Below are 24,848 nucleotides of genomic sequence, written 5' to 3' on the forward strand. Positions count from 1 at the left end.
CTTCTTCTAGTGATTCATGAAGAAGCTATAGTTACTAGGTGGAGAAGTTGCTACTTAATTTTTTCATTGCCAGAAAATGTGTAATTTGTAAATGTCACACTGTAGGGGGAAGTTCTATGGCATAATTCAGAAATCATAGATAAGTGTCATAGATAAACATTATTTTAGCCATTTCAGCCATTGTTTCTTCACTAATGTTTTTGGAATTTTTTGTGTTGTTGATGGGACGAGCCATCTGTCCTTCATTAACAAAAGAATGCCAGGGGAAAATTTGAACTTCGTCACAGTAAATGAGTTACATGACCATTTTCACAGTGACTTCTCAATGGTATTTAATGGTATTTATAAATTCTCCCACCTCATAAGGTTTCCCTTCCCAAAAGATAATTGCTCAGCAGCAGATATTCATTGAGTTTGAATCTTTGGCTTACATCTCAGTGATATGAAAGAAGAAGAACTATGCCAGATCAGGTACCTGATGATTGTCTGAATTTTCTATTAAAAGTTTGTTTGTTTATCTAAACCTGACAGGCAAATGGTGCAAGTTATTTCTTACCATTATTTGGAGGGAGAGGGTGAAACCTAAAAGATGAATATTCAAGTGTGTTACCAGTAAAGGATATGAAAGCAGTAAAAAGACTAGGCAACTTTGTTTTCATGACTTTGGATGTTGTGGATGTCTTGGTGCCCTTTCTTGTGTCATTGAAAGAGGAACTTTTTAGTCACATACTTTAATCCCATCTTATATATCCCTTTGCTGGCATTCAGCAGAACTCTTTATACAAAGTCTTAAATCCATCACTTGTGACTGTCATTGCTTCTTTTAAAATCCTCTATGCTTCACTATGAGCCAAAATACATCATGTCGTAACATGAAGTGTTATCTGATCTGTCCTTTCTGCAGTAATGCTAATTGTTTAATTCCCATCTTTGTTTAAATTTCCTTCCTACAAGCAGACTGCTGAGGAACTTTGTCTATTTGACATGTTCCAATATCAGATGTGACAACTCTGTTTCTGGTTTTTCTGCCTCTACTGCTAAATTCTCCTTCAATGGCTGAATCTTTCCTTTCTGCTTTTGCTTAATTTTTTATCTTTGCCTAATGTTTTCATCAACTTAACTTTCTTCTTACTTACATACATACATTCTTACTAACTTACATTCTTTCTTCGCTTACATAAAGTTTCAAATATATCTTGATTCATATTTCCTCTTCTTAATTCCTTTCTTCTCTGCTGCAGCTGATACCTGGTGTTGTCTCCTGGTGTGTGGCAGTCTTTTTTTTTTTTTCTTCTCTTTAAATCAAATTTTGAAACATGCTATGTTTATTAAAGTTATTAACAGCAGACCACTAGAGACAAATGCATTTTCATTCTGTGTAAATCAAATGTAGCAGTCTGATACATGGTTATGTACATGTAATCATAAAGTCCCCTTAAGCTGAATGTGTGTTAATTCTTGAAGTCTCTGCATTGGCTTTGAAATCAACTTACAATAACAAAACAATTTACAGAAGGCTATAAATGCAGATGTTATTTCATCTGGGTTTTTTTATCTGACAGTTGGGTTCAGGTTTTGATTTACGTAATGAGTGGATGTAAAAAACCCAGTGTTTTCATAAAGCTTGTAATTTTATAGGTAATTTTCTATTTAGAATCCCTTTCTTATAGTTTCTGCAGTATAATCTTGAAGATTAGAGGTCTCTGAGGGAAAAAAAGTGAACTTCTTAAAATCAAAACATCTCCAAAATAACTTTTATTTTTTTTAAGGAGAACATGTCACTTAAACATATTATGAACTTTGCTTGCAAAACTGTTTCTGATGAAGAACAAAACTATTCAGAAAGTATCGATAGGCCATTGCTTTTAAATCTATTTGTGAATGTAATTTAAATGAGCACAGTTTCCTGTATGATCAGAAATTGTTTTGATGCATTCATGAGATGCTCAGATTAGAAGAGTTGTCTGTTGCAGCGCCTTAAGGCTTGTGGCAACTTGCAAAGCATCTACACTATACAGTAATTTCACGAATACAAGCCGCACCAATTTGACCAAAATTTTGGTGGAAACCCGGAAGTGCGGCTAATATTCCGGGGCGGCTAATACATTAACAAAATTCTAAAAGCTGCCAACACGGAAGTGAGAGCCCGCGGCAGCCCCAAGCCAAGCTGGAGCCCGGCCGGCCCCGGCAGAGGTGGGAAAGCCTGGCAGAGGTGGGGCCAGCAGTGTGGGGGGCGGGCGGCAGAGCCTGAGCCAGCAGGGCAGGGCAGGGGGGCGGCAGAGCCGGGTCAGTAGGGCGGGGGAGCCCGGGAGAACTGGGGCTAGCAGTGCAGGGGAGCATGGCAGAAGCAGGAAGGCCGGCGGGTGGGGCTGCCTGGCAGCGGGGGAAGCCCAGCAGAATCGGGGCCAGCAGCATGGGGGAGCCCGGCGGTGCGGGGGCCTGCAGTGCCGGCCAGGGCGAGGAAACACGGCGGCGGTGCAGATGGGAGGGGGCGGCCGGCGAGCCCGGCGGCGGCAGCCCGCCGGCAGGGCTAGGGAACGCGGCGCGGCGCGGCCGGCGAGCCGGGCGGCGGCGGCGGCAGCCCGCCGGCAGGGCTAGGGAACGCGGCGCGGCCGGCGAGCCGGGCGGCGGCGGGCAGGGCTAGGAAACGCGGCGCGGCCGGCGAGCCGGGCGGCGGCAGCCCGCCGGCAGGGCTAGGGAACGCGGCGCGGCCGGCGAGCCGGGCGGCGGCGGGCAGGGCTAGGGAACGCGGCGCGGCGCGGCCGGCGAGCCGGGCGGCGGTGGCGGCAGCCCGCCGGCAGGGCTAGGGAACGCGGCGCGGCGCGGCCGGCGAGCCGGGCGGCGGCAGCCCGCCGGCAGGGCTAGGGAACGCGGCGCGGCCGGCGAACCGGGCGGCGGCGGGCAGGGCTAGGGAACGCGGCGCGGCCGGCGAGCCGGGCGGCGGCAGCCCGCCGGCAGGGCTAGGGACCGCGGCGCGGCCGGCGAGCCGGGCGGCGGCGGGCAGGGCTAGGGAACGCGGCGCGGCGCGGCCGGCGAGCCAGGCGGCGGCAGCCCGCCGGCAGGGCTAGGGAACGCGGCAGCGGGGCGGTGCTGACGGGAGAGGGGGGCCAGCGAGCCCGGCGGCGGCGGCAGTGGCTGGCCCACCAGCAGGGCGAGTATGTAAACAACGCAGCGGCGAGGCGGCCGGCATGCCTGCCAGCGGCGGCAGTGGCTGGCCCGCCGGCAGGGCGAGTACGTAAACAACGCAGCGGCGAGGCGGCCGGCATGCCTGCCAGCGGCGGCAGTGGCTGGCCCGCCGGCAGGGCGAGTACGTAAACAACGCAGCGGCGAGGCGGCCGGCATGCCTGCCAGCGGCGGCAGTGGCTGGCCCACCGGCAGGGCGAGTACGTAAACAACGCAGCGGCGAGGCGGCCGGCATGCCTGCCAGCGGCGGCAGTGGCTGGTCCGCCGGCAGGGCGAGTACGTAAACGCAGCGGCGAGGCGGTGCTGACGGGAGAGGGGGGCCAGTGAGCCCGGCGGCGGCTGCAGCACCACCCGGCCGGCCTCGTTAGCAACCATGAGCGGGCCGAGCCTTCCTGGCCCCGCCCCGAGCCAGTAAAGCCCTCTATGCCGCGATCCTGTTACTAATTGGCCGATTTGTGAAAGCTGCGCACGGATTCTCGCGACGAACGAAAGTGCGGCTAATATTCGGGGTGCGGCTTATCTATTGACAAAGACAGCAACATTGTCGAGGCACCGGGGGTGCGGCTTATAATCCGTGCGGCTTGTATTCGTGAAACTACTGTAATTAGGTTTCCTTCATGAGTCTCACATTTTATTATCCTCTCCTTCCTCTGCGAATACGGAAGAACTAAAAATCCACTGGATGAAAGTAAATAAAACTCTGAGATATAATTGTCGTGTGATTAATGCTTACTGAAGTTTTGGAAGCAAAGTGAGTTTTAGTGGTTGAGCACAAGGGTAGGACAGCAACACTGATGAAGATGATGTGAAAAGAATTCTGCATTAATGGCTATTTAATGACAGCCATTTGAAATGTGTAAAATGTTATAAACATCAATAAAGGGAAAAGTGAATAAACTATTCAGAACATGTTTTGGCACTCCATTTTTCAAGTTTTCAGCTGAAAATGCAGTGTTGTTAGGAAGAAAATAGTGACAGAGAGGGATTCATGTCACTTCTTAATTACCTCTCTTTCTCTATACTAACTCAAGCTCAGAAAAATGCCCATTGATGCTGAAGGAAAAATGAATAGAAACCTTATTTCTTACTTCTCTTTCCCAGGAGTAAGATATGTTGGGAATTTTGAACGATAAATGTGAGAAGAAGGCTCGGAATAATTTTTAAAATACAATTTTATTTGGGCAGTATTATTAGCAATCAAGCTGAGACTGTCTTCAGGGGTCTGATACTGCAAGATGCAGTAGTTCTGTACCTCCCTAGAACTTAAACAAATATATTTATAGAGAAATTACTCAGACTGCAGGTGACAGGGGACCTTTCAGAAGGTACTGCACTGTACCACAAGTCTGTATTTTAAATGTAATATATACTTCCTATTTTTGAGACTGCTTGCACAATCTTCTGGGGATACTGATGTTGCTCAAAGGAATCTGGAGATATTTTGTGGCCCCTGTGCCACTGCAATGATCTCGATTTGTACCACTTGAAGTTTTTGTATTTATGTACATTCTCAAAGTTTTGCTTATGCTGTTCCTAATTCAGCAGAAAATACAGAATTATTTTAGAAACTATGCTGAAACAGAATACCTCTCTTTGGTTTGTCTCCCGCACCCTAAGTGCATTTGTTAGTGGCACAGTGGATAATTTTAATGAGGAGGAAATGCAGCGATGTTTTACCCTTTGTGTGTTTGCCCTCCCAAATATTATTACTCTGTTAACTGTTTCCAAGGCTGAAAGAGAAGATTCTTTGTACCAGACTTTATGTAAGGACTATCAAATAAATAGGTTTTAGTTTCATGAAGAGAATTTTGAATTCTGATTAAAATTCATTTTTGAAAATGGGAGATTGCAGACTGGTAAGGGAAGCCAAATCCCTTGGGTTCAAACTCAGGTGGTTTTGTCTGCAGGAGTGTTTGATGAAGGCTGCTGCTGTTCCAGGCTGCAGAATGAGCCCCCTGCACATGTACTGCACAGAGGGGCACACACAAGACACTCTGTGGATGTCCACAGAGACAAGAGAACATGCACTCACATGAATGTGCACAGCACAGGCAGCACAAGCTTCCTTCTTGTTGGCTGGTAAGGGCTTATGTTTACCAGCAGGACTAAGATCTCCCTCCTTTGACCGATAAGCACATTCATCAATACATTAAATAATAGAGTGGACCCTAAATTTGTCTAATTTCATCCTTACATCATAGGGCCCTTGTGTAGTCACTGACCTTGGGTTTTTCCATGTACTGGTCTTTCTGCTCAGTCTCATAGTGCCTTTCAAATATTCCATTTTAAGTTTCCTCTTTCCCATGAGGCTGATAAACATAGCTAACCTGTTTTCTCTTTTTCTTATCAGTTACAAAGTTCTGTGTGGACCTTTCCAAGGTTGTGCTTGTGTGGTTCCTTTAGTGTTCTTCTGTCAGTGACTTATGAGTTCACATCTTCTGCTTCTTACTGCTCATTTAGGGCAACTGTATTTCTATTCACTTTATTACTGTATTATTTTTTCTCCTCCTTGTCTTTGTCTCAGTTGTAACAGGATATCATTACAAAATTACAAATAGCTCATTTCTACATTCAGGGCATCCCTACCACTGGTTTATCTCATGCTGCACTGCATTCCTTGGGGTTTGCTTCCTGGTGTCACATGCTATTTAGCCTTTATCTCTCTCCAACCTCTGGTCCCTGCCACAATCCTCACCCTATGCCTTGACTGAGCTGTGGCTCAGGTGGGAAAACTCTCGGGGGAGAGCACCTTAGGACTTCTTCCTCTGGCAGCCCTATTCCAAATGGAACTCTAGGCTCCACCTCCCTGCTTTTGCAAGTGATTTCTGTTGATGACAGAGTAGTTATGATTTAAACATGTTTGGTTTATAGTTTTATAAAATAGTTCTAAAAGTTGTAGTGCGTTGTAATAAATCATTGAATACCATATAACATGCTCAAGAAATGGAAAAGACTCCCCAGGAATTTTCTTTATTTTATAAATAGATGTTATATAACACAAGACATTCAAGATGGTTGAAGATAAATGCTCCCATGAAAAACAGTATTTTTAGTTTGAAATCAGCCATTAGATTAATTCTGAGGAACGGCTGCATCATATTTCCAAGGAAGTAATCTGAAGGGGTAAAAAAATTGCAGTGCAGTATTATGCTCTTTATTAAGTAAAGCACCTGAATAGTCCTGCACTTTGAGATGGAATTTGTCAGATTACCATGCGTACACTTGGTTTAATGTGGTGCTGAGTAAGAATGATAAAATTCTCTCATGTAAAGAATATGCCAGCATAGGAGCAAAATAAAAAGGGGAGGAGGTTACTGCTGAGAGGAGCACTCAGCTGAACAGCACAGAAAGGTATAAATGGAGAGATGTGTAAAATAAATCAAAGTATTACTTTGTTAGAAAGCCTATCTGAGCCCTGCCATAGCTTTTGTGTGCAGGCAGTGCTGCTGTTATGCTCCAGATGCACAGCTATTAAGATAAGGGGGATGGACATTGAGAAGTGGGTTGACAAGCATCCCGTTTCAACCTTAGCAGCAGCATCCATCTGGTCTCCCTCTAGTGCCAGTGAAGGCAAGGGCTTGCTTGTTTATCTTTCACTTCAACAGCTGAATGGGCTACTCTTAGAGCTTGAAGTGTCCTTGGATGTTTTCTAAGAGTATTGCAGCAAAATCAGAGTTCTTGACCTCATCTTACTGGTGTGAAAAATAAGAAAATGAGATCACAGGTGACAGAATATTCTGATTTGAAAGGAACCCACGAGGACTATTGAATCCAACTCTGAAGTGAATGGCCCATATGTCAATTGAACCCACAACCTTGGCGTTACTAGCACCAGGCTTGAACCCTGGTTTGTGTACACACTAATCAAATGAATGCCAGGAAGACACAGCTGTGGGTGGAGGCTGTAAGTAGTTTAGTCATAACTAAGTGAGCCTTTACCAGCCCTAGTGCTGTAAGGGAGCTTCCAAGCCAGGCTGCTTGTTCTGCTGGAGGACGTAGTTGAACAGCTGCCCAAAACACTGACCTCTGTCTGTCAGGCTCTGTGAGGCAACCTTGCAGCTTCTGACAGGAGCACCCTTTGCTTGATGAGGATCTCCCTACTGCTGGGCACCTGCATGATCGGGCACAGATACGTGCGGGTTTTAATGCCTTGTCTTAGACCTGGTGTTTGAGCTGGTTGTTTCCTTATGGATGGCTGTGTTAAGACAGCTCAAGAGCCTGTGATCTCTACAGGTAATGAATTTTCCACTCTTAAATGGCATCATCCATTCAAAACCTAAAGCAGCCACAAAATGAGATAAAGGGCATCATTGGCCATGTTCCTCTACTTTTCTCTAGAATGTATTACCATGGTTTGCAGTGTAATTTCCATTGATTGTTGTTAAGATTTTAGTTCAGAGCTTTAAACATTACTTTTAAACAGTGTTAACCAACTTCATTCAACATATGATTCTGTTGAAGCTGTATTTTGAATTAGTGTTACCTTTGTCTCTCATTGTATGTGTTTGTGTACATGTAGGTTCAGTGTCACCACTCCACAATAAAGAATTTCTTTGTGATGTTTAATCTAAACTAATCTAAGTCACAGTGTCAAACCTTCACCCCTTGTCTTGCCCAATACATGCCATTGTAAAAAGTTCCTTTCCAGCTGACTTACTGCAAAGCCACAATTAAGTCTCTCCAGAGCCTTCTCCAGGCTGAACAATCCCAATTGTCTCAGCCTGTCTTTTTAGGAAAGGAGCTCCATCCCTCTGATCATCCTGTTGTCCCTCTTCTGGACTCACTCCAGCAGATTCATGCAGCCCAGGACATGTTTGGCTCTCTGGGCTGTGAGTGCACATGTTTAAACCAACTCACTTAAAAGCTTTAAAAAACTTCTCTATCCTTAAAACATAGTCAGTGTGTTCAGGTCTAAGTGGGAAAGGAAGAGTTTTGATCTTTGTCCACTGGTTTCCTGTGTTGGTTTTGTTCCAAGAATGTCCTTTGAAAGATCAGTTTTTGCTAGCTCCTGTTTTCTTCTTTTTAATGAGAATGCCTTTTTGCCACTGCATCTAGGACTTTTTCCAGTGCTCGTTTAATGTTTGAGATTGTCCCTATGCTGTTTTTCACGTGTCTTTGATGCCTACTCTGTGTTGCCTTAAATTGGTGATTAGTAGGTATTTCAGTTTCCCTGCCTTTAAAGTAAATATCAACTTTACAGATGAGGCCTATATCATTATGTTTATATAGTTTGTTGCTTGAAGAGATTATTTAATAGGTTTCTAAAACCAGATATTGAGATTAAAAAAAAATTCACAACTTTTTTTCCTGAAGATACTAAGACTTGTTTATTTAATAGCAACCAATTTTATACTTAATTTCCAGATATTTAAAAAAAATAATATTCAAATAAATACTAATAAGTTGATTCAGTTTTATCTTTGAGCTAGGAATGTAAGTTTGTTTTGGTAGTTGAAGAAATGCATGCATGTTGATGGTTTTCTAGTCTCTGTAAGGAGAAATATTAAACTACATAGCAATATAAATGTAGTGATGGCCATGAGCATGTAAACAATTCAAGCTTGGTGTGAAATCTTGGAGAAGAAAAATGTGAGAAACATGTTTATTAAGTCAGTTTTTAGAGTGCATTTGTGCTTCAAAATTTTGGTGGAGACCAGCTCTTGGCTATGGCAATCCTACTGTATGAGAGCTGCTGTGAACTTTTGAGCAACTCTGTGTTCTCCTGCACCACTGACTGAATTTAGCTGTGTCCCAATAAAATAACAAGACATAGTCAGGTATCAAGACATGGTATCAGGTTCCAGTATTGATCAATATGTATTTGCAAATGATAGACAGGTTTTTCCAGACAATGGAGTGATTTGTTCCAGAACTTGGTCACCTGCAAAGATCTGGTGTGTGGTAGACAATTACCTCAGCAGTTAAATAGTGTGGGTTGGTACCTCCAAAATATGGCATCAGTATGTAAAGGAATAGTTATTAAAAATCTAGTGCTAAAATGGTGGATCAAAACCTGAGGGAGTTCTTGAGTATTTAAATAAAAATACTCCAGAGGACTCAGATAAGCATGAAATTTTTACAGGAAATAGATTTGCCATAGGCTTTTTTAATGCTATTGGAGCTAAATATGCTGTAATATGCATTAGTTGTCTTGAGTGGAACTTTTGTTTGCCTTCAGGTAAGGAAATAGAAGAGGTCAGTGAAATTTTAGGGTGGAAAAGCTGCACCTTATCACCAACTAAAATAATTTACTGAATGTAAATCTGACCTATGCATAAATTCTTTAGAAGAAAGGAGACTTTTATTGCACAAAATTTTTACACATAAAAAAAACTAAAAGGAAAATTACTATATGAAACAAAACTGTTCATAATAGAAATAAAGAAATAAATGCTGTATTTTTTAATATTGCAGTAAACCCTCTGTACAAAGTAAAATGAACTCTTAAATGTAGAAAGAAGGGAGTCCAAGGAAGAGGGGATGTCCTTTGGGAGGCAAGAAGTCTCAAAATTGCTGGACTTAATTTTTATAACTAAAACTTTGGGGTTTAAGCTCTCTATTTATGTGTCTTTCACATATTTCTGACCTCACCAGCTAGAAGAGCTGCCATGCTACTATTCATTATTTTTTATCTCAAGTCGAGAACATGGAATGCAAGTGTTAGGATGTTTATTTAAGTGTGTTGGAGTTTTAAGAATTAAATGGGGCATGAATTTTTGTTTTAAAACCCAACAGTAGAAGGAGGGGGAAATTAAATGTGAAAAGATGCCAGTGGCAGACTTCTTAACTTCACAGTTAAGAACAGTGAGTAGCTCTTCCATATATTAGACATGGCTTTATCCATGGTTTGGGCTCCTTTTAGGAGCTCCTTTTGTTTCTATTGTCAATTCCAGTTCAGAAAAGGTAGAAGGTTTGCAGCTCTTCTTTAAAACCAAGTGATTTAGCCATATTACATGATAATGACTAAAAATTTTCATCCCTTTGATTACTGAGGTTGTAGCCATCCTTTTTAAGTAGCTTTGTAAGTGTGAAGAAAAAAGTTAATTTGCAGTGAGTTTTAAAAGCTGACCAAGAAGGTCTCTGAGCTGTATAATACTATTAAGGAAGAACTAAATGAAAAGAATAATACTAACCATTCCACTGTGGGTTTGTGGAAATTAGATATATAGTGAGTTGTATTTATATATTTTTATCAGAGCAGAACCTGGTTTGTGAATATGTGTGTGGAATACACTGAAATTTCTACATGGTTTTTCACTTGAGTGCTCCGATTAGTAAATTAACACGTCACAAATTAAACAGACCAAATTCTCTTATGGCCATAAGTTAAAACAAGAGATTCAGCATGGATTTATGGGGAATTTTTCTGTGGGAGAACAGCCAGGCTGTGGCACAGGCTGACCAGAGATGATGTGCAGTCTCCAGCCTTGGGATTTTGACATGACTGGACTAGACCCTGTGCAGCATGACCTCACCTCAGAGCTGATTCTTCTGTGAGCAGGAGGTTTGACCAGAGACCCCCTGATGCCCTTTCCAGTAGGAATGATCCTGTGAATGCCCAGTGTTGTTTAGAGTGTTAGTGTCAAGCAGCAGAAGCAGACCTGATTAGAACATTGACTTCTGAAATGTCCTTCTAGCTCTAGCTCAGTGCCAACATACATGCACTCTGCAAAATCTGCTTTTGTTTTTCATTGACAAGGATCCAAACCCTCTCTCCTCCCTGCTTTGGGAAAAAAAAGGAGGTCTTGACAGCATCTCTTGGTGATTGCTTCTCTGTCTTGTTTTTCTCTTGTGCTCCTTGTTTCAGTCTCTGGACCTATTAACTTCAGAATTTTTTGTGTCTTCACCATTCTTTAGAGACTAAAGTATATAATGCTGTCTGTGTACTCCTGTTTTGTGTCCTTATGTCAATCTTCTGCTTTCATAGCTGTCTTCTCAGTGCTCTGTTATAAATCCCTTGAGCAGGAACTTTGCTGCTATATTCGCTCAAGCCTGTAGCTGTAGTTAAAACACTGACATTTCATACACCATAGAATTTTTATATCTGAATTTTTCTATCCAAAATTTTGCAAGCTGTCCAAGTCAAAAACTGCGTTGCAACATATGGTGTATTACTTTCTAGCTGTATTCTTTCTGTTTTTGAGGGGTAAACTTTGAATATTATCACAGTTTTAGCAGAAAAATGAGAGAACCCCAATGGCTACCCCAAAGAGTGGAGAATATGCAGCAAAACCATTTAAAGTGGAGGAAATGGAAAGCTTAAGTAAATCATTAGAAAATCATAAGTAAAAGTAATCAGAAACTTATATAAATTTGACTTGGGAGAGAAGGAATCATAACATGGATGATCATGTTATGACCACGATGCATAGGTCTACTTTGTGGGAAGAGCTACATGTAGACCAGACAGTACCTGATACTTGGTCCTGGTGGCTTTTGTTGTCCCAAATGATGCAAATGATGCATTCATGGCATTAAATGTAATGTTTTTTCCTTTTTTATACTAAACGTATCAGAAATAATAAGACAACTGTGCTGGATCTGTCTATAGTAGTGTGTTTTTTGGTTTGGGTGGGTCTTTTTTTTTTTTTGGGTTTTTTTTTTGTTTTGTTTTGTTTTGTTTTGTTTTTGTTTGTTTCACAGCATGCATTTAAGGCCCTGGCATGTAACTCTGCATATTTTGAGTTGTTTGAGTCAGACAGCTCTGCACAAAGCACTGGGGAATTATTTCATTTTGGAGAGAAGAGGTTGACTTACGCAGAAAGGGATTTGAAAAGAAGCTAAAACTTCTGTAGTTTGGGCAATTGGGAGAATAGAAAATGTCACATAGCTGGCAAATGTCTCAAAAGCCCCTGAATTTAGACACCAATTTTGAAAAGCTTGATAGCTGTGTTCTCCTTTTCCCATGTCTGCAGTCAAACACTGCTTTTCCAGACAGCTTTGTGTGATACCTACCAGAATGTTTTGGCAGCATCATTGTGATGAAATGACACCAGGACTGCTGAAGCTGTAGCTTTCTTCTTACTCCCATGAGTGAACTGATACGTAACTGCTCTTCAACCTTCTCTGTGCTGAAGTGCTGATCCTGGACTGATGTTAATGTCTCTTTTTATGTGGACTCAACTCGAAATGTGCTGATGCCAGGATGGCCTATATTGCTCAGAGAAACTGAGTTGAATTTCAGAAACATTTTTATGTTAGCGTTAAACAGTTTCAATACCGTCATCAGCATCACTAAGACAAGAAGAGGGAGCCATGGGCTTTTCTAGAGGATGTGCTCTCATCTGAATTTCTGTCCTTTCCTCGTGAAATAAAGAATTTAAAGGATGTTCAATTGCAAGGACCTGACAGTATAAATTAGAGATAATACTTCAGTTGGTGTAAGAATAAACAAAAAAGCAGCCATAAATGTCATTTGATTTAAGTATCTTGGGCACTTCTATATGCAGACAGATCTAGCAGGCAGCTTTGGATGAGTTTTATCACTGCATTTAGATAATTTTCCTGTAGCAGAATCTTTTTGGTTAAAAGAACTTTGTTATGGTTTCTGAATCAATGCAATTACTAAGCAAATGCTTTTGTAAAGTGTTTGTTGGTAATGGAGATTTGAAAGGGAGAAGATGTTTTAGCTTTCACTCCCCAGTTACTTTAGCAATTCTGAAGTCAGGAAAATTTGTGTTTTAGTTTGTTAAGCGGATTAGATTTCATTTTAAGTCACTGAGAAATAAGAAAAATCGGATCTCTTAGTATCATTTTAACTACTTTATTTTACAAACAAATACTCTGTTAAATTACTCAGCTGCATTATTCCTTTAAAAGTAATAAGTCTTGATAAAATATGAACTTCAATCATTCTTGTAGTTTTATGATTTCTTTTAAGAGCAAGAAGAATGACTAGTATCTCATTCAGATCTTTCATTTTTTGTTTTCAATAACATGTAGGGTAAATACCACCAGTCTAACATATGCATTAAAAATACCTGAATGGATCAACATTAATCTTAAAATATTTAAAAAAACCAACAATGCAGGTGTTTGCTTTAAAACTGTGCATCTTGTTTATTTCAGGAGAAGAGGCTAAAAGAAAAAGCAGCAAGGAGAGAAGCCAGGAATAAGAATGCACAGGTAAGGGATTTTGTTGTTTTGATCGAGCTACTGGTTGAGATTTGAAACAGTTTTTAAATTGTTTCATGCCTTTATTTAATAAGCAGTGTTGTGATTAACTTCTCTTTGAAGGCATTTTCTGTTTGCTGGTCTTACTCCCTTGCTCTGATGTGGTTGTAATAACTTGGTGTTAGAAGGATTCTGATAAGGCATGACTATATATGTTTGTGTGTGTATAAACACATAAAATGTGTGGAATCCTTTTGGAATTTCATGCTCTTAATTTATGTATATCAGGTGAGTTGTAATTTTAGCTGAAGTACTGATGCCATTTTTTTCCTCTGACTCGGGTCATGTTTTTAATTAGCAGGCAGTGAGATTATTTTTTTGTGTACCAAATCTCACTCCAACCTTTTTCTGCTGAACTTTTAAAAAAATAGCAAGTATTTACATTGAAGTTCATTCCTTCCTCTCATTAACCCAAACAAAACCTGTGTTATCCTTTTCTTCATGTGTACGTTACTAATTTCTTAGAGGCTGTTCTGGTTTTTATTGTTGCTTGGTTTGCAATAAACTGAGGTTTCATTCAGCTGCAGTGATTTTCTGGAATATGGACATGGTGATGTGTGACACTGCATCTACTTGTGCTACACACGAATGGTTACAGTTTCTTCTTGACAGTCGGCAAATATCTTACTCCCTTGAGAAAATCAATAATGTTCTTTGTCCAATTTTTGCAAGCTGGCTGTGCTCTGGGAGGCTTAAGGATAGGAAGATGCTTCATTATGTAACTCTGAAGTGGAAAGTAATTACAGTTTCAGATGAAAAGCCTAGTTACTGCTAAGTTTTAAGTATGATTCTGCCTTCAAAGATGGCAAGCTATGAGAGCTGTTGGCATCATGACTCCCCAATCAAGCAATAGAAATTTTCTGCCTGTAATTGAATGTATAAAGATGCATACTTTTTGATGTATTTAGCAAGCATTTTAGGAAAATTATGGAATGAATAATTAACAAACATCTTAATAAATGGAGAAAACATTGATCAAATCAGGCTGTATCACATTCATGAATACTGCTTGTTAATTTTGCCTCTTTTTAAGGACTAAAATGTTATTGAGCAGCTGTGGAAAAAAATCCATTTCTTTCAAAGTGATCTGGTTGCTGATGTACATCTATCCTGTTCTTGGCCAGGCAAATGAATCCATCAGTGCTATTGGAAAGTGAATGAACTTGATCCCTGTTGAGGAATGATTTGTGTGTGGGAGGGACTGTGTGTCTGTGGGCATGGTATGGGATAGATGTGGAGCCTTAGCCCCAAGGCTACAATTTTATGCACCTCCGCCTCCCTTCTGTGCAGCACTTGCACTTGGAAAGCTGATTTACTCTAGTGCTAGTGTGGTGTGAGACTGGCACATGCTCTCTTTCAGAGAGTACTCTCTTTCAGCTGTGCAAACCTGCTATTGCTTTGGCTTCATTTTATTCCTGAAGCACTTAGCTCACTCTCTGCAAGAAGGTGCAAGCCTCAGGAGCTGACATGTCTCCTTGATGAAAACTCTTGGACTTTTTCTATTGTTTAGAGGCTGTTCTTGCCAGAGCTCTGTGCAGCCAAGTCCTGTCATTTTCAGTGTGGCTCATTTCAGGGAAAATGCTTCCACTGGGAAAGGCTGCCAGCTTGGACCTGGGCTGTTCACGCCTGGAAGTGGAAGGGAGCAGTAGACAGTAGATAAAGGTGCCAGTTTCTGTCTGCTGGGTGTCTGAGGAATTAATTAAAAGCACTGCCTGCTTCACAGGATCTAGACGTGAAGCCATAGTAGTTGAAGTTCTCCATAATCTGTGTGGAATATGACTCCTACTATATATGACTCCTAGCAGCTCCAAGCAGCTCCTACTATACCCAGGGGAGTAAAGAAGGACGAAACAGTAAAATACTGAAACTATTGGAACCAGTTTAGAAAATATACGCTCCCTAAATAAGGAGTTCAAAAAAATATTTTCAGTACTGCTTTCATAATAGAGCTTGTGACCCACTTACTCTGCCATACATTACTCCTTTGGTAATTAGTAATGTTTTCATGAAAGGGAAAGCAATAAGGAGAGCCAAAAAAGTAGAAAAGGTATTTTTAGCCATGTTAATCCAGTTTAGCAACTGGAGAAAAGGACTAGATCAACAATTGTGAGTAGCCAGTCACTTCAGAGCAGCTGTGTTCATAATTTATTTTGCACATCTATCTGCTTTATCCTCTTGTTTCTTTTATTAAATGTGTCCCTCAGGTTACAAAGTCCCTGGGTTATAAAGTATTATTTTGCTGTATTATAGGATGTCTTTCGCTAGTACACAGCCACAGGGTCTGACATGATCAAAACAGAAATTTACTTTCCCATTATTAGTATTAAATAATAGTTCTTTGTGGGCTTATGAAAAAAAAAATAATAGAAAAATCATGGGAGAGAAGGATGTCCTCCCTTTTCCTCAGGTGCCGCAGGAGCAATTGCAGGGAAGATTTTGCTCAGCTTTTATTGTGCTGGGACAGGCCAGGCTTGCTGTAACTGGAGTTGACTAACCAAATTCTGGCACGCTCTGCTGAGTGTGCCTGAGCAGGAGATGAGTAGGTAGCTGCAGTGTTATTGACTCCACCTTGGATAAATCTCCATGCAATAAATAAACTGAGTAAAAAGTGAAGACTCTTAAAAGATGCCTTGGAGAAAGTATTTCTAGGGATTTATGACCATTAATTAAATTTTCATGCAAGGGGCTGTGTGAAAACAGATAAAAAGTCTTCTCATATATTCTTATTGAAGAAAAACTGGAAATTTAGGGTTTTGGTATTTTTTTGATCCTAAGATGTTTAATTGTCTCCCATTTTATGAGAATTTGATGTGATATTTACAAATGCAGTACTTTAAGATGAAAGAAGCACATACTTTGTCCTCACTTAGTACTAATTAAATTACAGCCCTCAAGCCCTCAAACAAATTTTGATGCTCTTTGTTTGAAGATAGTCTGGAGAAAATTAGGCAAGAAGTATTTTTTTGAGCAAGAAGTAAAGCACTGAGCAGCAGCAGTGGTGACAGCTGCCCCAGGACAGGAGCTGGGTTTTACTCCATGAAGCCAGACCCTGGCCCCAAGCAGGACAGTCTGTGCTCGTGGCTTTCCACTTTTTATGCTAGAATCTCCTCATACTGATTTCTTAATCTGCATAAAGGACTTTCAGGTTTCAACCAGTATTTAAAAGTCCTTGCCCTGATAGCAAGTGTTAGCTGCAATGAAGCTAAACAGGACTGTATTTCTCCTTTATTTGCTACCCTGATGCCTTAGAGCACTACTGATATGTTGAGAATTATGAAGTGAGGAAGATTTTGATTTCTCTTCTTTTAAAGGAAATTGTTTTTCTAGGAAACTAGTTTTCTGGGAGCAGATAAACAGGTCTGTGTTTCAAGTGGGGGGAGCAGAGCAGGAGTCAGGAGAAAGTGCTGTTCCCTACCCAGCATTGATGTGCTAGTCATCCTCAATTATCAGCTCCCAGCATTATGGAAGAAGTGGTAACTAGTCCCTAAAAGAAGGCATTAGTTGCTATCTGCTAGAAATAATTTGGATGTCATCTGTAAGCAGTGTCAGGAGGTAAAACTTGCTCAGTCATGACAGTTTGGTGCATTGATTCAGGTTTTGGCAGTCCTAGCAGTTACACCATGCTGGTGTCCAAAGCAAAACAAAAACCTGCAAAAGCTCTGACTAGCAGAGCAAAAGCTGTTTATCCAAGGTCCATATGAAAAGTGTAGCCTGCTGAAAACTTAGAGAAATACAGCTTGAGCACATATTCCTTACTGAGATTTTTTTTCCTATTTTCACTGGACATAATTGAGGATGGGTATTCTTACCTAGCTTCAAAACTGACTTGTGGAAGAAATCCAAGAGCTTGGTTGTCAGGGGTGCTTTTTCTTGGGAATGAATGCTTGCTGAATAATTGTAGAACATTAAAAGATCAGCCACAACAGCAGGATAATAAATATGCTTTAGCGTCTCTCCTCCCTTTCTCTCCTGTTCTCTCCCTAATATATTTTTTTATTCCCACAGGAATTAGTGCTTGCATATGAGATTTTACAAAATATATACTATATATAATTTAGGATTTTTCAGAGTCGCAATGAATCTTTCTACTGTTATGAAAGAATTTATGTGAGCACATCCACAAAATACATGCAGGTGAGCAGGGGACACATACTTTTACATATGGCAGATTCAGGCATTGATCCCTGCCTAAAACACATGACTGCAAGCTTTAATGCTCAGTGTAGCATTCTCTTTTCTGTGCCTTGTACCATACTCTATTGAGATTTTAACCAGAAAAATGCTTAAACCCACCATTTTGTTTTAATCTCAGCACCCCCATGGAATTTAAGATAGACTTGCCAAATGTAGCTCAAGAAACCTTTGCACCATGTGGGAAAATTTAAACAGGAAAGGGGAAGTCAAATCCATTGATTTGTAGGGTAGCTGATAATCTACTTATAGAAATATGCACTTCAGAATATTGTGAAAATTCTTCATCCATTGTGGATAATTCGTGTAGTTGCTGAGTTTATATTACCTCTGTTTCTGCCTTGAATTTCCCTTTTCTTGAGATCTAGCCCATGGCTTGTGCTTAGGCTGGAGACACTGGATTCACTGTGAATACGAACACTAATTTCCACGGTGTGGAAAGGGGGTTTACAGCAGCGAAGGAAGAATTTGATCTGTGAATCCAAATTCCCAAATCCCCTTGAGCACTCGGGTCACTGAGCATTTTTGTGGAAGTCTCATGGGATGCCTGATAACTGGTGGTTAGTGGTAAAGATGCATTGTTCTGGATCACTTCTCATTACTCTCTCAGGCATGGTGTTGAGGAGGCATTACTTTAGCTCCCTGTTACTTCTGGAGCCTGAAGCAGGGTTTCAGATTGTTCTGATGGTCTGGAGGATGTTTGGATTGTGGAGTTTGTTGTTCTTAAGGAGGAGAGAGTTGTGTTGTGCTGGTGTAGCCTCAGGACAGGCTATATCTTGTCTCTGCTGTTTGACAATCAATGCAAAGGACTTAAAATAAAATTATTCTTCATCAAAAATTATTTCTGATTCTGAAAACCACAAAGAACAGGAAAAAATTAGGTAATGTTAATCTACAAAAACTTCCATTATGTTTAGTGTGGGGAGCTTACAACTGAGATTACCATGTCACTTTGATCCCTTTTAATAAGTCAAACTTCTTTCTTAAAGCAATCTCATTAACCTTAGTTTAGAAGTAGTTTTGGTCTGTTAACTCTTGTGTTCTATGTGCATATCCAAAAGCTGTAAGTAGCTTTATTTATTCAATGCAAGGTTTGAGTGTTTTGAATTTCCTTGAGAAGCTCTGTGAATAAACAGAGTAATTTGGGATATCAACATCTTAAGCTACTAATTTAGTAATTTCATTTCAAAGTCAAGTCGTGAAATGGAAAATGAATTCCTGATTCTGAACTACTTGTATGCTGAAACATTTTTTAAAATCAAAGTATTCTACAATATTTTAAATCGATATTTCAAAACGGGTATTATGTGACTGTATGGAAATGTTACCTGCATTTTGCTTTTTGAAAAATAACATATTGATTCCAGTTAATATAAGAATTGAATTGCTTTAAGTAAAGCTGTAATAAGTCCTGTATTTTCTGCAATTAAGAATTTATATGATTAAACCAATATTTTGGTCTTGTGACCCTGAGCAAGTTACAAGTAAGGATTCTGATGGATTGATTTACCAATTACCCGTGCTTCTGTAAACCTTTTCATTGCAGCCAACAGCACACTGAGGATTTCAAACATATTTATCAGATTGACCATTTAAACTAATTGACCATGGCTATAGCAATTGAATTTTGTGAGTATAATGTTCACAACTGTTATTTTTAATCATATGTGGTATGTGATGAGAGTTTGCTGCTCTACATGCCAAAAGCTGATGTTTTACCAGTCACTGAGGTGATTCATGGGCCTGGCACAGAAGCATAGTAGAGGGACTGTGGACCTTGCAAATACTCTCTTATTCCCTGAAGGTCTGCTGGGATGAGGTGGATGCATAGTGGAACAACACAAGTGCATCTTTATTACCATGTCTAATATACCTGTACCTTATTCCTTCTTGTGTTCACTTGCACATTTATGGTGAAGAGAAGAAGCTTCTTTTTCTTCAAATGTTTGGGGTTTTTTAATATTGGTGGGTTGCAGGAAGCTTTTGATGAAAGATGTAATGCGAATTTTTAAGAACAGAGTAAGTATTTCTGTCATGTTAGGGAGCACTAATGTTATTGTCTTGATTGTAAATGATTGTTTAAAATTTCTAGGGCAATATTGATGAAATTTCTCCTGTGGACTCCAGGAATATTGCTGTTTAATTTATTGTTGTTCAGGAAAACCTTTTTTTTTTTTTTTTTTAGAATGTCTATGTACAGTAATTTCATGATTACAAGCCGCACAGAGTATAAACCGCATTTCCGGTGTGTTGGCAACATTGATGTCGTTGTCAATAAAAAAGCCACACCCAAATATTAGCCGCACTTTTGTTCGCGGTGAACTTTCACAAAGTCGTCATTTAGTAACACAATCGCGGATCGCTGGGGCTTACTGGCTTACTGCCGACCTGGGAAACATTGTTTTCAAGTGAAAAAAGACACAGACCATACCTGCGGCACCGTTCCCTGCAAGTTTTATTTACAAGCCGAAAAAGACACAAACAATAGCGTGGTCATTTTGCAAGCATTCCCAACGGATCCGCATTGCCTTTAAACAGCCACTGAGCCACGTGGGCGAGCAACCAACACAGCCACCCCGCTCATCCGGCCCGGCCCCTCCCCTCCCTTCCCCTGATCCGCGCAAGCACGGCCAGCCGCACAGCTGCACAAGACTGAAAACACTTTAAAAAGTAGAGAGAAATATCACACACTTTTATCGAACTGCCGAGGTAACTCGCCGAGGTAACTCACCCCAATAACAACCCCTGCCCCTCAGTAACGCCGCCATCCACAGGCAGGCAATAAGCTGTTCTCTGATTGGTTCATCGTCGGAACAACGGGAAACCATGGATTTCAAACCATTTTTGCTCGGGACAGGACCGGCATGGTACCAGGTAAGGGCAGATATCACATTTTTGTTAATATATTAGCCGCCCTGGAGTACTAACCGCACTTCCGGGTTTCCATCAAAACTTTGGTCAAAATGGTGCAGCTTGTAATTGTGAAATTACTGTAAGTTTGATAGCTTTGTAGTATGGGTTTTGGGGACAACTGCTGAGCTTTAGAGCTTTCAATGTGTTGAAGACTACACAGTTTTATTTATTTCAGAGTCAACATTATTTTGGCATTTTGTGGGGAAAAGAAATGCTCAGGTTTTCTTATTGAAAGTTTAGGCTGTGAAAATTGCAAACTGATTAAGTATGCATTTCACTCTTCCTCATGACTTATTAATCATTTATTTGTATTGTAGAGTTCCAAATAACTCTTGGTAGTTGTAGAATTGAGGAATGCTTTGGCATCATTCCACTCAAGCTCTTGGATGTGGCTCAGCAAAGAACTGAGTGTTTACTTGAGTCACTGTTCCAGATACATCCCTCTTTAGAGCAAAGGGGGTGTGTATTACTCTGATTCTTCTTACTCTTTGCCTGTCTCCGTGGATGTTAGGAGCAGGATTGCACCATCAGGTTCCTGCCTGCATATGGCAGTGTGGTGGAGCACTGGGAAAGCAATTCAAGAACCCTTCTAGTCATGCATCGCGGCATCATTTCTTCCTGACTTCCAAAATTTCTTGTTCAGTTTCTTCATTGATTTAACACCTCCTCAAGAGTCTCTGTCTGAGTGTAACATGGAAGATTGATTTGCGCCTCCCTGACTCTGGCCAGGGAGTAAGAGACAAAAAGACAGTGCTGGAGCAGCAGATCCACCATTATGAAAAGAAGAAAATAATAATAATGCTGTTCTAAAATGTTATAAACCTTTCTTTGAGCATTTTCATCTTAGTAAATAGAGCACTATATTAAATTAATTTTAATGATACTTCATTTGTATATCTGCTCTATGATAGTCATTGATAGTGTTTAATAACCAGTATTTGAAATTTCTCTCCCTCTAAAGCACAAAATTTAAAGCTGTTACTCCAAGCTGATTTGCTGTGTTGCATACATGTGTGGAGCAGCAAGTTGTTTATTAGTGTGGAGGTCTTCTTGCCTATGGCTCACCACAGTCTTTTGATGCCATAATCAATACAGTACAGAAGAATTGCCTGGAACTGAACTTCTGGAGATCTTCACCTCTTCTCATAATCCTTGAGAAGCGGGAAACTCCAGCCAAGGCAGACATAATGACTTTAGGTTTACAGCAGCTTTCACACACAGCTTTTATTTAGGAAGTGGGTATTTTCTCTGGATTGAGAGGTCTGTTTTCCTGTTCTGTTGGGAAAAGCCAGATGTATTCACATTCCTCAATTCTATCTGTATAAATATTGTGCAGATGATTGCATTTCACAAGTATGTTGAATCAGATTGTTCGGGTTTGTTTATTTTGCACCTTGGTTTGTTCTGGTAGTGCTCTGAGCTACTTTGCAGCTTTCCCTACGTGTTTAAAACTTCCTTAGATTATAGACTTCAGATGCAGGAGTTCTACTTTGCTCCGTATCTCAGATGTGAATTTAAGAATGTGTTAATTGGCTGATGAGTAGGGGTAATCTCTCAGATGTGTTTTGATGACATCCTCATGCAGAAGCAAGCAGTGGTATTTAGTTTTAAATTAAGCAGTTCTGTTTTCTCAGCAACCCTTCCCGTTTATATTCTTGAAATGTGTTTCTTGCAGTATTGTACACAGTCTGCTATAGCAGTCGTAATTGCTACTAGTGATGAAAATTGATTTGTGCAATCAGAAAACCATTATCTGCTTTCTGACTGATAATGCTGAAGTTACCAACATGTTAAAATTCTTCTGATGGCTGTTTTTTCAGAATGCTCTGGGGTCATGCAGTCACCAGGATACCACTTGCTTTATGTTGAATCTTATGTGAGCATTAAAAGAGAAAGAAAAAGCTCTTGGTTGTTCTCTCATATGTATTTTTTTCCAGAGTTTTTAAAGATTTAGTGTTTTGTCTGTCCTCCCTTGCAAATATACTAGATCAGGAATACTGCAATATCCCTTGTTTTACCAAGTGTGCAGACATTTTAATAAGTTTTCTGTTCTTTCACGCTATCAACATTGATAAACCAAGCAGTTTGTTAATAAGAAATGCCAAGCTAGTAACTAACACGTGGTTGTTTAACACCTCATGGAAATCTGGTAAGCCCATACTTCCCCCAAAGGAAGCTCCATTTTGTGTATGGAGTCCATTAGGACCTGGGTCTTTGGGTGTTGCTCCCCTCAAAGTTTCTTTTCTTTAAGACCTAACGTTTCCTTACACTCTTTTTATTTTGTTTTGTTTTGTTTTTCCCTCTGGTCTTTCATGAATTTTTTCGTGGGCTTGAAGGTTTCTTATCTCTTGCTGTTTTCTTATCCTGTTTTCTGTTTCTTTTGAAGGAGCTCAGTTCAAGCTGCTATTGCTTCTGTTTGGTTACTTTCTGCTGTGGGGAAACCAAGGGCAGAAGCAAAGGGGAATAACAGGAAGAAAGATAATAGCATCATCTAGTAGAAAAGCCTTAGGAAATTGCTCAGTATTTTTAGAGAGAAGTTTTGAAGGGGTTTTTTTGTTTGTTTTGTTTTCTTCATACAGTAAGGTGTCATATTTTTCTGACATTCCTTCAGATGAATATATACTGGTAATATTTTGCTGAGCTGTTGCTAGGATTCAAGTATTAAAAGACACCTCTGTCCAAATGAAGGTGCAAACAAGACCATATGCCAAAGAGTACAGATTTTATTTCACAGTAAATGTGAGGTACAGGGAGGAGTGGAGGGGGTGGGAGTGAAGAGAAAGAGAGATAAGTCCTCCAGCATCCTAGCCCTTTTTCTTCTGGTCTTCTCTGTGGTGGGGGTCCTGGAGTGTTGTTATGAAGACACCACTTTTATAGGTCTCAGGTTTGCCCAGAGTGTAGATGCATTCCTACAGCTGGAGCTGCATGTGTATAAGGGATTGCTTCCTTTCTCACAGTTTGCCATGGTGGGAATTTTGGTATTTGGCAACGGATCCTTCCTCATACTTTATGAAAAATACTTACAAATAAGTAGAATTTTCTTATAAGGAGCGTTGCAAAGCAGTTAAGACTGATAAAAAGGTAAGTTGAGCATATGTCAGTAAGGCAGTCAGCAGTATGTAATAGGATTAGACCTGGTTTATACAAGTATATTACTCTCCTCTCTTCATTCTTTTTGGACAATCTGCCAAGACTTTGAAATTTTCAGCAAGAAAAATTCTGGGGGGGCAAGGGAAGGTGATTGATTAATTGCAGTCACAGTAAATGTACATTTACATGATGTACTTGAGTGGCTATTTAAGGTGAAAGCTCATAAAGATCATTAAGTTTCATAATAAATGGCACACTCAGTCCATTTTCTTTGCCAGTTCATATACTGTTAAAATGCCAAAAGTTATTAGCGTTTTTAATTTCCCATCACCTAATATTCTACCACATTACGTACCTACAAAAGTAGTGCTAAGGGTCATGATAGCTATTCAAGGTATTTACTAACTTAAGAAATGCATAAAATTTATGAAACTCATCCTTCCTAGGTACCTGTGCAGCATAAGTCTATGAATAAAGCCGAAGCTTTTTGTTTATGAATTAATTCAATTCAAAACCAAGCAAATCAAAGTAGGATAATGAGAAAATTAAAACATCGTTAAATACCTCCTCACCTCTCCCAACTTCCTGGGCTCAACTTCAATCCTGAGTTCTCTACCTCAGGCAGGATGAGTGGGCAGTTAATGTGGCTGTGGTCAGTTCATCACACCTTTACTCTGTTGCTCCTTCCTCCTTAGCAGAATGACACTCTTCCCCTGCTCCAGCATGGGCTTCTTTCTAGGGAAGACAGTCCTCCATGGACTTCTCCAGCATGAGTCCTTCCCCTAGGCTGCAGTTCCTCACAAAGTGATCCCATGTGGGTCCCTTCTACAGGGTGAATCGCAAGTCCTGGCAGCAAACCTGCTCCAGTGTGGGCTCCTCCCTCCATGGGGCCACAGGTCTTGTCATGGGTGAGAGGGGGAGCTTCAGACAAAATTTATTAGAGAAGCCATCCCACTGAGTCACGAGGTACAGAGAGGACTCCTTTCCTTTCTGAATTCCTCAGAGAGAAGCCTCAGTGAGGCTGGATCTGATCTTAACCCCAAACTGTCAGCTCTTTAAGTAACTTTGTCCTTCAGGATGAAAGCTGGCAAATCAGATATATTTATGTAAAATTAATTATTTATTATGACAAATGATTAGATAAAAGATTTTAATCAGAATTATTTACCACACCGTATAAAAGCTACTAGTACCGTATAGTATAGTATAGTATAGTATAGTATAGTATAGTATAGTATAGTATACTACACTATGTTGAAGGAATTATATTAAAGCTGGCAAAAAGAAACAGTTATTAA

The 24,848-nt window shown here is 40.5% G+C and overlaps 1 protein-coding gene across 1 annotated transcript in view; it reads left to right on the top strand.

The window, feature by feature from the left end:
* The window catches only part of DDX10 (DEAD-box helicase 10), a 169,536-nt gene that overhangs the window by 108,727 nt on the left and 35,961 nt on the right, over window positions 1–24,848 (top strand). Inside the window, exon 16 of the mRNA XM_033053165.2 lies at window positions 13,252–13,308. Coding sequence (XP_032909056.1) covers window positions 13,252–13,308 — 57 coding nt within the window. The remainder of the gene's footprint in view (window positions 1–13,251; window positions 13,309–24,848) is intronic.

The sequence above is a fragment of the Catharus ustulatus genome, chromosome 2, assembly GCF_009819885.2.
Source record: "Catharus ustulatus isolate bCatUst1 chromosome 2, bCatUst1.pri.v2, whole genome shotgun sequence".
NCBI classification, from domain to species: domain Eukaryota; kingdom Metazoa; phylum Chordata; class Aves; order Passeriformes; family Turdidae; genus Catharus; species Catharus ustulatus.